The sequence below is a fragment of the Xiphophorus maculatus genome, chromosome 15, assembly GCF_002775205.1.
Source record: "Xiphophorus maculatus strain JP 163 A chromosome 15, X_maculatus-5.0-male, whole genome shotgun sequence".
Classification (NCBI taxonomy): Eukaryota; Metazoa; Chordata; class Actinopteri; order Cyprinodontiformes; family Poeciliidae; genus Xiphophorus; species Xiphophorus maculatus.
The window spans coordinates 17,188,439-17,202,173 of NC_036457.1; the positions used below are offsets into that span (position 1 = coordinate 17,188,439).

At 39.8% G+C, this 13,735-nt stretch overlaps 2 protein-coding genes across 2 annotated transcripts in view; one reads left to right on the forward strand and one right to left on the reverse strand.

Annotated features, from left to right (window-relative positions):
* atad2b (ATPase family, AAA domain containing 2B) overlaps window positions 1–4,176 on the reverse strand; it is an 86,848-nt gene extending 82,672 nt beyond the window's left edge. Inside the window, exon 1 of the mRNA XM_014468483.2 lies at window positions 3,979–4,176. Within this exon, the coding sequence (XP_014323969.1) occupies window positions 3,979–4,077 (99 nt within the window). The 5' untranslated portion in view covers window positions 4,078–4,176. The remainder of the gene's footprint in view (window positions 1–3,978) is intronic.
* Window positions 4,177–5,699: 1,523 nt separating this feature from the next.
* Window positions 5,700–10,719, forward strand: ubxn2a (UBX domain protein 2A). The gene is made up of 7 exons (XM_005798262.2): window positions 5,700–5,792; window positions 6,155–6,214; window positions 6,528–6,638; window positions 7,498–7,607; window positions 7,703–7,840; window positions 8,313–8,474; window positions 10,064–10,719. Exons 2-7 carry the CDS (start codon window positions 6,212–6,214, stop codon window positions 10,245–10,247), a joined length of 708 nt encoding a protein of 235 aa, XP_005798319.1. The 5' UTR covers window positions 5,700–5,792; window positions 6,155–6,211; the 3' UTR covers window positions 10,248–10,719.
* Window positions 10,720–13,735: the final 3,016 nt, after the last annotated feature.

A 13,735-nucleotide genomic window follows, 5' to 3' on the forward strand; every position in this document is an offset into this window, starting at 1 on the left:
CAAAAGGTATCAGCAAAGTGTTGAACATTCTTCTGTTGTTTTTTTTGTTGTTGTTGTTTTCCAATCAATTGTCCTGGTGAAAACTTCTCAAATGTAGCAGAAACATCATTCACTCTCCATGTTGGTAACATTGCTAGTGTGAGCAGTACAGGATTGTCCGACATCCAGCACTACGGACAGCTCCTTCACTTATGCGTCTCCCTTGATGAGCCACTTGTTCGCTGAAGTAACGTAAAAGTAGTGTAGCGGTAAGAGGGCGTTTCTCGCTGTCTGAGCTTGCCTCTCATTGTATGAGTTTGCCTTTGTCGACTATGGGATTTAGCTTTTTGAGTGTGTTACGCGTTCATCTGTTTCTTCTGTAAGATTTTTCAACGTCTCTCATTGTAGGCATCTTGTTGGGTAGCTTTAATGATGATTACTTTGACTTGTGAGTTTTTGGTTGTTTGGTGTCTCACTGAAACGCTCCGATCCTGTAAGTCCGGTCGTTAGTATGTTGGTATTTGAGGGTTTTCAAGATTTCGCAAAGTGTCTTTCCATGACACCCAGAAACAGAAGTACCCTTAACCTCTGTTTTTCAGAGGATAAGGGTACTTCTCAGTCTCTTTCACCAAAAGACAGTTCCCTTAGCAATGTTTAGCCCCAACTTATTATGGGAGCAACAAAGCCTAAAGGGCTATACAGACTATTGACTGTTAACAATATTACCCAAGGTGTGATTGGTTTGGTTTCGCTTCATACATTAGTGAAATTGTCAGATAATAGCTTCGAACAGAGTCTTATGCTTCTCTAAACAGAGAGAGAGTCTTTTTAAGTCCTTTGCAGGATGCTTAGTATCAAAAGTGCGATGCCACTTTGTCAAGGTGTAGGATACCAACATGTTTTGTTGGTATCCTACACCTTTAACCTGACAAGCAGGTCAGTTAATTCCTCTGGTGTCTTAACCGATGTCACCAACATTCAACTGATGCTCTGTGAACTATCTTGTGTTCTTGTTCGCCCTATCTATGTGGTCTTCACGCACAATAAAGCGGTGAAATGTTTTCTGCACATTAGCCATCTGGGGCATGGGCTCTTTACGAACGCACTCAGCACTCCTAAGAGAGAGTTGCTCAAATCAGGTCCACTAATAAGCTTTTGGTTAAGGAATGTTTCAACACATTTTCCATTTGAATCAAAAACGACCTGCATTTCCTCTGGCTTCTGTGTGGTATACGCAGATCGTGTGTAGACGACAATGTTCTTCATTTTCAGATGGGGAGTAGAGGGTTGATCGTTATTTAACATCTTTTGCATAAATTGGACGTAAAGATCTTTCATTTTTGGTTTCTTGGAGAGAGTAGAGACATTTTAGGGCTTGCTGTCAGTTGGGGAGCAAAACGGTAGATGTCCAAGACAGCTGTTCTCTTGGTTTTGATAAACTTCATTGTGGCTTGGTTGTCATCAGTCGACAACTGGAACCTTGTCTGCAATTGCGAGTAGATGTTGGTGAAGCTGAGCAACCTCCAGAGAAGGCATTTTGATTCCATTGTCTGGAAGAGTCACTGTCAAGTGAAGGGGGTAGCTGGATGTTGACTTTTCCCAACACTGACTAGGTTACCACAGAAAAATATGTTGAAGTTGTTGGGGGTTTTTTTGCCTAGAGCGCTCAGTCATGTTTCTGCAAAAAGTAATATGGCAAAGATACTGTAGTTTGTAATACAGATGTCTCACACTGACCAAATTTAAAACCCAACATTCTTTAACTGTTCTTAGCATGAATTTAGTCATTCAATTTACTAACGTTTGATTATTTGTCAACTTATTAATGTAATATTCTTTTCACTGTAAACTAAATTACAGTATTTGCCCAAATGGCACTAGAACAGCACTGACAATGATCTTTACAAGTTCAACTTCATTACCGATAGTGGAAGCATATCTCACTGCTGTTATGGGAAACCGTGCAATCAGAGGAAGAAATGTATGTCCTATTATTTTTTTAAATCCACATAGGCTAAAATATCCTCCACCAAATGACATTTTGCTTAAAATTTCCTATATGTTTTCAGAGAAATCATACACTTTTTAACGGCCACCATCAAATTTCTGCCATATTTCTGGATGGATGTTTGCCCACTCTCCTTGGCAGATTTGGTGGAGTTTATTTAAATGGGCTGTTTCACTGAAATAGACCTGGCATTTTTTTAATAGTCTACAAATAATCAACAGTATTGAGGCCTTAACTGCATTGTGTCGGAACGTAAAGTTTTAAAAATTCATTCCTCCACCCACTTTACAGGCACAACTGGCATAGAAACAACCCCTGATCACAATGCTGCCAATACCATGTTTGGTAGCTGCAGCGTGGTCAAATACTAAGCAGGAATTATCCGTGGCCTTGCTGATAGCTACAGGAAGCATCTTGAGCAGAAACATTTAAAGAAATATTAAATTAGGGTGGATTCGCATATACAAACTGCTGCATATCATTTTGACCCCATGTGGATTAGAGAAAATCTGCAATAAATTCAAAGGGTGAATTATTTCTTTAAGTTACTGAAGTGGATGTTTGTGTCAACGCTCCACAAAGGGGAACAAAGAAAAAGAAACTATCAATTAAGTCATTAAAAGTCTAAAATTAATGACATTCATGCCTCAATGCTCCAACAGAGCTAATTCAAAAGACTACATTACCTCCCCAGCATGCCATCAGGTTATGCAGAAGTCTGTTAATGGCCTATTCATTTTAATCAAGGTGGCTGGAGCAGGGAGCAATCTGAAAACATGGAGGATGGTGGGCTCTGCAAAACAGATCACAGATTTGGCAGAGGTATCTACACTAAGCAGCGCAGCGGAGGACGATGTTTTATTCACACAGGTAGCATATTATTCATCTCATAAAACACAGTGACCAAACAAAGAGCTCTTCAGAGAAGGTCCTGCAATATGACAAAGGCACTGAAATCGCCATAAAGGTTGTTTGTTTAAAGCTAATACTGTCAAGGAAGGGTATTTTCAAACTTTTTTTATATGTAGATCCCACTGAAACTTCTGCGATCAAAAACACTATGCAGACGCCAAGCAGTACTCAATAACATTCACAAAGAAAGTCATAATACATTGAAAAGGCCGATCCGTTAAGGGAATTATATCTTTTCTGGTACCTCTTTATTATTTTCTAATGCTGTAAAAAAAGAAAAAAAGGAACATAGATGCAGGATCTTCAGGCTTACGGTTCTCAATGTTTACACTTTGAGACAAAAGGCTGAAAGATTGACGCAAGTCGGACGAAAACTTAAGATCTCAACTTAAAGTTTGCCAGAGGAGCACTGCATTACTGGGCACAAAGTTGACTCTTTTTGGGTTTGAAACGTGTATTTCAGGAACAGCCTGTCCACGGCCCTTGAAGTTACTTACAATAATAAAAATAAAAAAAAGTTCACCAAGTTCAGACATGCTAAATACGGGACCTGAGCCAGCCAACTGTTGTGGACCTGATCCCTTCCCCCCACTGTAAGCTAACTAAGGCTAGCCATTTCCCCACCAACGCTAGCTTAAATAAGGCTTTATCCTTCAGCAGTCAACTAAACATCTACTCTGCTCGTTCCACATAATAGGGTCCAAGTTGAAGCAATGTTTTTTAGCTTAATTGCTCCATTTGAAGAACTGAGTTTTGATGACAACGGTGAAACAAGTCAGCCGGGCAAAATTGCCAAACACAAAGGGAACTCAACTTGGAGCTAGCCAGGAGTTAATGTCGCTAGCTTGTATTTTAACAGCTTCATAATAAGTTTGAGGCTAATGACACGCACACGACTGGTTGCATTTAAGAGTTTTATTTCTTGTCTGTGTCACTGTGTGGGTGTCAGTGCAACTGCTGCACGTATCTTGTTGTAAATAAGACATCCATGGGATCAGCTTGAGGCCGGGGCTACGGCTACTTAGCCAACTAGCAGAGCCAGCTAGCTCGCCCGGTAAAAAGAACAGAGACCGGCTTACATGTTCCTCTGAGTTTCTCTCTTTTCTCGATGACGATCGCGTCCTGGAGGAGATGAAGGCGCCGCTCCGTGTCCGGGGGCTCTTCCTCGTGTTCTCCATGTTTTTCTCCTTTGAACTGTCTTCACCGAATCTCTCCAACCGGCTCCAAACACCGCCTCAGTGAGCGCAGCATCGAGGCACCATTTCTCCCTGTCTATCTCCCGGTCTATCTGCTCCCTCCCAAGCGCCTGTGAGTCCTTTTGGCAGGTGCTTTTATTATTTTATTTTATTTTTTCTGACAGGGCTACCATCCCCCAAAAAACAAAAAAAGACAATAAATATTTTAACATAAAAAAAAAACACGCTTTTGGTTGACACTTGCAGAAAAAAAGTGGCGCAATAAACAGACCAGTTTTGGAGTGACACTCAAGCTTTCCTCCTGCACCTCAATAAATAAGTATATAATCTAAAACTTCTTATTTTAGTACTTGAGTTTAAAAGGGGGAAACTCACATCTTATATGGAATTATTACACAAGTTGTGAAATATGTCTACTTATTTTTTCTACTTATTTTTCAACTAGGTGTAGCATATGGCTAATGAAAACCACAAATTCGGTTTCTATGAAGATGTAAGTAAAAAGCAAAAAAGTATGTAATATAATTACACGCATTTTGCATTACCCAGTCATAGTTAAGGCTGCTGAATTGATGAAGAAGTTGTCTGTTCAGAGTGCTGTGAGCAATCATTTTATTGGAAAGTTGGGTGGAAGGAAAAAGTGGCATCATAAAGTGTTGCAAAAAAGATATAGAAGGGGCATGGATAACAACATATTTTAGAGGAGTATGAACCAATTGTCATTTCGGGGTGTGAGGGAGATTTACAAGTCATGGATTGTAGCTGAAGTCAGAGCTACATCTGCGGAAGAGTAGGGAGGCAGAATCCAAGCTGCATGAGGTCCAGTGTATGAAGTGTCTACTGGTTAGGAGAAGCCATTTAATCTTTTCTTGTCTTGTGTTGGTCCACCACATCCACCTTTATGGAGAGATGGTGATTTAATTTCCCAGAAGGACTTACCACCTACCCACACTGTCGAAGTAGTAATAACTGCTTTAATGACGATAGTGTTGTTGTGCTTGATTGGGCAGGAAAATTGCATCACCGAAACCCAAAAAAGGAAAGAGAAAGATGAGAGACACGAGACCTAACAGTGCAAACAAACGAGTATGAAAGCAACTTGGGCTAGACCTCAGCGATTATTGCATAAATTATTGCATTTATGCAATAATTCATCAAATAGGTCCCTCAACCAACTATAAAGCGCAAACCCTATGTAGTTCATACTTTATAGTAGACTGACATTTCTGGGGTTTTTTTTCTTTTAAAAAAGAAAGTTTAATTTAATCTTCAAATTTTCTAAGAAGGTGAAGTTTGTGTTTTCATCAGCTGTGACCCATAATTATCAGAAATAGTAAAAAGAACACATGTGAATTAGGAATATGCACGTGATTGTTTTGTTTCTATATTTAAATGATTGCAATAAAATGACTATTAGTTTGTAATGAAACTTGATTGAGACAGATAAGACCTTATTGTTTACATTTACGGCCCCCTCCCCAAAAAATTCCAAAAAACAAAAAAATATGTATTTATTTATTTAACGAAAAAATATAATATACCACATGTGATTGGTTTAACCTAAATATAGCTGAGCAGCGCTGCAGCATTACGACAGTAGCACACTTTACGGCAGTTATTTCTTGCTCTGCAGAAAAGCGAGAGGGTCTTCGGAGAAAAGCCGCTGCCAGAAACTTGAAGCCACAAAGCGCAAGCTGGTAAGTCGCTATTTGACTTTACGCTTAATTTGAACATGTAGCCAGTAGTTTTAGCTTGTCTCTGTGTGTGTAAAAGCCACGTTTATGTGTTCAGCTTGTGTGTCGCTGTTAGCGTCCACAGTCCTCTATACCCACTTGCATAAATGGTCCCATCCGCACAGGCCGCTTGGGTGTGTGGCTGTTTGTCAAGAACGGCTTTTGACACTGGACACTTTCCACCACTATTCTTAGCATACTCTTAACGAAGGAATGAGTTTTAAGAACTGTTTTTTAAAATTTAAATATGTCACCACAGTAAATATGAAGCATGCTATTTAGAGCTTCGACAGGCTCTGCTATCATGGTGTTGTTGCTTTTCTTAGATGGAAAACACAGAACGGCATGAAAGAGACTGACGCTGTGGCCGAGAAAGCTGAGCAATGGTGAGTCCGAATAAATGAACCGGAAAGCGCTATTCTTGGATTTGTTGGTGTTACTGTTTGAGCGCTACCTTATATTTACAACTCTGCATTCACACATCTTCAATTGACATTGATGTTATGTGGAAAAACGTCCGAAGATACAAATGCTTTTGCATGCCACTGTAATTTGGTATTTTGGTTTCGGGAGTGAAAAAGTTAGCAGTATAGTGTTTATGAGGCATTATTTAGAGAGGAAACTTACTATCAGCTGACGTGTTTTTGATGGATTAAACACTCTACTTTACACTTTACCTTTCACATGTTTTATTAACAGGCGGTCAGTGAGGAAAATGAGGAAGAGGTTCCAATGAGTCGTAGTTTCTCAGTAGAAGACCTCCTTGATGAGGTGGAGAAGATCTGCTACGATGCGTCAGGGACATCAAAGGTAACTCATCCCCTCTCAATGCATATTTGTTGGTTAATGGAGTTGTCATATAAACTAAGACTGAATGCCAAATGGTAAGTGCGTGCTATGAGAATGCATTTATTACACATTTCGACAGAATATTAAATATACGAACCTGACCACCGTAGTTTGACCAATCTAGTTTGCGCAGCAGAGATTCACAGAGAAATTAACCAGTGCATGGAACTGGACCAGGCCTGACCAGGTGCTGGCCGCCAGAAACTCAAAAGTCCTATGCTGAATCAGTGGATAAACCGTAGTAGTTTAGTGAAACCAGGTTGCACTGACAACAGTACTCTAGAATTGTCCTGTCGTGGTGAGACAGGCCTGTAGGCTGTTCAAGCTCTAAGAGGGCGAGCGAGAGCAAGACTTTCAGTAGATAACAGGAAAGCTAAATGGAGTACATAAAAGCTTCCAGCCTCTGGCATTAGAAATGTTGGCAGCCTTTTGGAAATCTCAGAGTTAAGATATGGATCCAAATTCTCCTAAACATACATCTTGAGTGTGCTGTTTTAGTAATGCTAGCCACATGCTAACCCTTAGTGTAGGGTCCTAAGACCAATTAAAATGTCTTTGCCCCATCACAAGTCTCTGTTTCACAGCAACTATTCTTCTCTCACACTGACGTATTGTCTCATCTTGTAATATTAATAACTGACCACTCCATAATTGACCTCTTATATTGTTGTTCTTAAAGGGTAATGGCTAGAAAATGGTAAAACCAGGTCATAGTTCAAGATCTGCATTTAAAAAATCAGTCGTAGAACTTTGAACCTTGCGTCTGTAGTCAACATCTCTGTTGATGGGTTTAATACAAATGTTGCCGTGTGAAATCCAGGTGGAGATGGTGGTGAGGTTGTGGAAGGACGGCTTTACCATTAACGACGGAGACTTCCGCAGCTACTCCGTGCCAGAAAATCAAGATTTCCTGGATGCCATCAAAAGAGGGTGAGGGCCTCCGTTGATCCGAAATATACTCAGAATTTGTCTTACTGACTGATTCATCTGATAAGACTCTTTCATTGAACTTTGACCTATCCCAGGGAGCTTCCAGCGGAGTGGGAGAGCAGAGCAGAGGAAGAGGAGCTGGAGATCAGTGTGGAGGATATGACTGAGGAAAACTATGTCCCCAAGAAGAAGGCTTTTCACCCTTTCAGTGGGAGAGGATACCGACTTGGCAGGTGAAAGCTTTTTGCTGTATTTCATTTTATTCTTTTATTTTAAATAGATTTTAGATCCTACACTGAGTTATTTGGAATACAAAGAGAGGATTACTGATGCAGCATCATTAAAATGTACTGCCTCGGCTAAATAGTCATAGACTGTCTCAAGTTTCAACATGGTTTTATTGCCACTTCTGCCATAACACTTTAGACCACTAGGTGTCCCACTAAGTCCATGTATTGAAACACCCAGAGGCAAATCCTAAAAGGCCCTCTGTCAGCCTTTAAGATTTAGGATCTCGTCTGCAGGAGATCTTACGCAAATATCACATTGTTCAAATCATGCATACATAAAAAACAAAATTATATTTCACCTTATAGTTATGTTTGGACACTTTTTTGAGAAAATGAGTATGAGCGTCTTTGCACCTGCTTTTCACACTTTAAACCGATGGTTCGTCTGCTTCTTGTTCCTCCTGTCCATTCCCAGCGTTGCACCGAGAGTTGTGGCCCGGTCACCATCTGTGCACGAGGACGGAGAATCTCCTCCTATTCCCATGGTAACACTAGACCACTCCCTTCCTGTCACCTCTCTGCAGATCTGGTTGGCCGACGGCAGGAGACTGGTACAGAGGTTTAACCTATCGCATAGGTGTGTGTCCCCTGAACTGCACCACTTCACACACAGAAAAACTGATCTTCATGAAGAATATCTCAACGCTGGCTGCGCCCGCTGCGCTGCCTGTAAATCCCATAATCTCTCAACATCATAGTAAATATGTAGTAAAAGGGAGAGGGAGGTGAGGGTGAAGATTTTAGGTTATTGTGGCTCAGCGGGGTAGGGGGGGAGAAGGGGTTTATGTTTTTTGGGGATTACGTAAAGCTTTGTTCTAGGCTGATAAAGTTTGAAGGCTGAAGAAATGGCGCACGGGGGTTTCAGAGACATAATCTGAGTTGTAGCAGCAGCGTGGATCTGTAAAATCCCCAGTGAGGAATTGCGTAACTCTGATGCAGCATTTATATAACAGGCTAAAGGATAAGAGAGGACCGAACCCCTCCAGTCTTAAGCTAGCCTCAGAGTGCAGCGAGTGTTTGGGCTGCCACAGGACTGCCGGGTCGTCATTAATAATAGATGATGTTACCAGCATGCTGCCTCAGATCTCGTGTGTCAACACAGGGGGAGGGGTGTTAGACTGGGAATCTTGGGCTTCCATAAAGGAATCGGCATGTTTAACACGGGATATTTCACCCAGGTGTGTGAGAAAAAATAAAGAAATTCATTCAGTTTTTTTTTTCTTTTCAGGGTTATTATGGAATAAGAATATTTAAATGTCTGTCATTGTTAAGTAAAACGGAGAGCCATCCATCCATCCATTTGTCCGCATATCACCTGTCCATTTCTCCATCCTTTTGTCTGTCCATCAAAACATTTATTCATCAGTCATTATTTTATCTATCCATTCATACATTATTTTATCATTTCTGTACCCAACTGACCATCTCCTCTCATGGATGTTGGTGTTTTTTGTGACTGCAGATTTTTCAGCAGTTTTTTCAAAACGTTGTGATCAAAGTTAAAGAAAAAAATTGTAAGCCTTATGTTTTTCTAAAGCATTGGTCTAACAAAAAACGTTGAAATTGCTGCACATAACCTTCCGCAAAAGGACAGGATTTGAACATTGTTAATATTTAAAGTGCAAATAATATTTTCAAGAACCTTCTTGGGATAACATCCATAATACAAATAAAATCGTCTCCTGACGAGTTGACAAAGTCCAAAAGAAGAATTCCATATTGGTTGTTCAAGTTAACATGAACTTTATGCACAATAGAAGCAAATCATACAGAACATCTCAAAATGTTTTTGCAAAAAAAAAAAAAGATATTGTTTACCATCACACATTCTTTCATTTTGGCTTCTTTTCATGTTCGGCTTTCAAAAGACGTCATGAAACAGGAAGTAAAAGTATGCATTAAAACGGAAACTGATTGGATTGGTCAAAATTCAGCCGGGTTTCTGTGTCTGGTCAGAAAAGAGGAAACTACAGAAAACGTTAAGGTGATTGGTCAGATATGCGTAAATCGCAGGTTGCCACAAACTGATGACTAAATTTCCATTAATAGTTGCGATCGCAAAATTGCAGCTCACAGTGACTATAAAAACAGCCCAAAGTGAACGAAAATCTCTCTGTGAACCTTGTTCACTCCTCAGTCTTAACCAAGTTACAATTTTCCTTTAAGGATCTCCGATGTCCAGGATTTCGTCGCCCGCTGCCAGAGGAGCTGTCCACCTTTCGTCCTGACGACATCACTTCCTTTCCGTGAGCTCAGCGACAAAGAATTGAGTCTCGAGGAGGCGGATTTGGCTCACGCCGTCATCGTCCAGAGACCCTTGAACACACAGGCTCTGTTTGGACACTCCTGACCGACAGTCCCATACCTCACACAGCATGCTACCTTCCCCCCTTCTCTTCATAGACACGTCATCTTTTTTTTTTTCATATAGCAACCTTAAGGCACCCTACGCCTTGAAGTATTTTAATCTTCACTGTGCACTTTGAACTGCACTTTGTTGTCAATAAGCTAAAGGTGATATTCTCACCAGATTAGTCAGAAAGTGCTAATGAGGGGCTCTGTTGACACTTTGCCTACTTTGTCTTGATCTTTTGGAGAGGAAAGTTTACCCGACAACAGACTTATGGAAACCCAGCATATCGCTACACAGTGGTGTCACAAACAGCTCTGGAAAAAATTAAGAGACCACTGCACTGAACCTTCTGGTTATTCCACCAAATATAGATTTCGGAACTCTTCCTGAGGTAAAACATTAGTATTGTTGTTTCTAAATGAATATGAACTTGTTTTCTTTGCATTATTTGAGGTCTGGAAGCACTGCGTCTTTTGAGTTATTTTGACCATTTCTCATTTTCTGCAAATAAATATTAAGAAAACAATGTTCATTTTACTCAAACATTTACCTATAAAAAGTTAAATCAGAGAAACTCATCATTTTAAGTGGTCTTTTTTTTATTATTATTATCGCCCCGCAAGGGGTCTTTTTGTGGGCTCTAGTGTCCCTTTTTCAAAGTAGGCTGACAGGAAAGGGGGAAGAAGAGGGGGGAAGACATGCGGTAAACGTCATCGGGTCAGGGAGTCGAACCCGCGACAGCCGCGGCGAGGCTACGTTGCCTCTGAATGTGGGTCGCGCTAACCCCTCCGCCACCACGGCACGGCCTTAAGTGGTCTCTTAATGTTTTTTTCCAGAGTTATTTACAGGTCTGGATAGAAATTCATATCCACTCATCATATCGCTAAATATAATTAATTTTGGTCTCTTTTCTTTTTTTTAAACTGTGCTTTTTTGGGGAGGTGGACTGTACAGCTTTGATAGTTTCTGGGGCCAAGGTTTTGATTGGCTGGCGTTATGCATCCTGGATGGCCTCCGAATGAAGTCAGTCCTATTGGAAAAACGATAAACAAAGGCTTAAAATCAGGGTTCGTGTCAGCCAACCAATCAGAGTGAATGAGCTCTGCCAGTTCTGACAAGAAGAGTGGTCAGTCATCCAGGCAGAATCGTCCGAAAAGCCTGCTGGTGATTTCTTAAGCGACATTTGTGAAAATATTAGTGGAAATATCTATATATATATATGCACATCATGAGAATGCATGTATAATTTCACTACTGTGTAAAAATAAATTTGTGAGGAGCGTTCATGTTTTTAAAAATTATTAAAGTTGTATTAGGTGTAGTCACTTTTATCATGAAATCCTCCAAAAATATGAAATTCATTCATTCATCCGCAATGAGCGGGTGACAAACGTCTGCTCAGAAATGTCTCCTCCTTCATACAACTACTATCAGTCTTCCCAATGTAAGAACACAACTCTTATGCACTGCAGTTTTAAAAAGGTGCTGAAAGGTGGGACTTTAGTTACATATTCATGGAGACGTGACGTTTTGTTTGCACAATATTGATATTTTTGGCCTTGTTTTTTGGCTCTTTCAGATGTTTACATAATGTTATTGTTTTTTTTTATGTCAGTATTTTCCTTCTTATATTGAGGCTTGTGGGAATGTGAAATCTGCTGTTTTACTTGATTGAATGACTGACGAGCATATCTCTAGAATTTACGTTCTGTTTCAGTACACCCTGCACAGCCGAGCTGCTTGTATTTCTGCTTGATTTTTTTTTAATGCTGGCTGAAGGCTTGACCTCAATTATAATTTATCTTTTTTCATGGACAGTCTTCATTTGTAATCTCAGAAACTCTCGCACAAGGCTGGGTCTGCTCAGATATGTCATGAGATTGTCAAGAATGCTAAGGTACAGAATGACTGCTATACTGTATTTCTAGTTAGAGGTGTGCCAAACTATCCATGCCTTATGTAAATGTGCTACACAGTGATGTCTAAGCAAGCCTGTACTATTAAAAAAGGTACTTAAACTGTTCAGGAGTTATGTCTTTTGTCTGAATTTGAAAAAATAATAACAGAGCAGTCTGAATCTGCCCATGAGACAGGATTTGGATCCGTTGTCAAATTTTTAAATATTCAGTTCCACATTAGGGAATGTTCACATATTGATGTCAAATCAGTCTATTAATTCTCAGCCAGTTCTTGGATGATTCATTGGCTTGTTTTGTTTCAGGGTCCAGTTCTATTTTTGCATTTTTTAAATTTTTTAAACAGATTGTTTCAGATTTTTCTCCTAGCATTCTCTGTTACATATTACCAAATTGAAGTAGAAGTGTCTTAATTGGTTCATTCTAATTTGCTTACCTTTAATGGAGGTGTCCTCCAATCTGTGGTGATTCTAGTATAAAGAGAGCCCCTCCCACTTCCATAGAGAACTGACAACCCTCTCTTTTTCTCACAAATCAAATCAGGTTTCATTCATCTTAAATTAACACTGAAAGAATGAGGAAGTTGAGGTAGGCCAACCTAGTTACAGATTCAAACAGAGCAGCTTAGAGACTGAAAAATAGGGAAATAACCCTTTAACTTGAGGCAGAATAAAGTCTAGGATCAGAACTTTATTCATATTATTTATCAATTATTAGTGGGGGGTTTTAACGGTGCTTATACGAAATAATAAGGTAGAATACCGCAACTATGCCGATGACACACAGCTGTACATTAGTCTTTCACCAGGAGATTACAGTCAGGTTCAAATACTCACTAAATGTATTGATTAATGTCTGGATGGGCCAAAATTTTCTCCCAACTAAATAAAAACAAAACTGAAATATTAGTGTTTGGACCAAAAGAGCATAGATTAAAAATAATCACCCACCTTCAATCCGTTGAATTAAAATGCTCTGGCAAAGCCAAGAATCGGGGTGATCATGGATTCCCGACCTCCTGATCTGAAGGATCGGGATCCACATCAAATCTATCATAAAAACATCATACGACCATCTAAAAAATATTGCTGAAATTAGACAACTTGTGTCCCCACAAGACTCTGAAAAATTTGTTCATGCCTTTGTTTTTAGTAGACTCGATTATTGCAATACATTTTTACTGGATTATCAAAAAAAGCAATAAGAGAGCTTCAGCTACTCCAGAATGCTGCTGCAAGAGTCCTTACTAAAACAAAAAGAGATCAGCACATCAGTCCAGGTCTAAGATCCCTGCACTGGCTGCCTGTTGCTCAAAGAATAGAATTTGAAATCTCCTTAATAGTTTACAAAGCACTCCATAATAGAAACCTAGACTACATTTCTGATCTTCTTCAACCCTGTATACCACTTAGACCTTTAAGATCATCAGAATCAAACCTACTAACTATTCTGAGAGTCAGAACTAAACATGGCGAAGCAGTTTTTAGTTTTTATACTCCAGCTCTCTGGAATAAGCTTCCTGCTCATTGTAAGACTGCCCCTACCCTGAGTTTATTTAAAACAAGGTTA

Bases quoted from the DNA above. Each gene is read 5' to 3' on its own strand.
- ubxn2a (XM_005798262.2), top strand. The intron at 6,639-7,497 runs GTAACTCATCCC...TGTGAAATCCAG, and splicing joins ATGCGTCAGGGACATCAAAG to GTGGAGATGGTGGTGAGGTT. The intron at 7,608-7,702 runs GTGAGGGCCTCC...GACCTATCCCAG, and splicing joins CTGGATGCCATCAAAAGAGG to GGAGCTTCCAGCGGAGTGGG.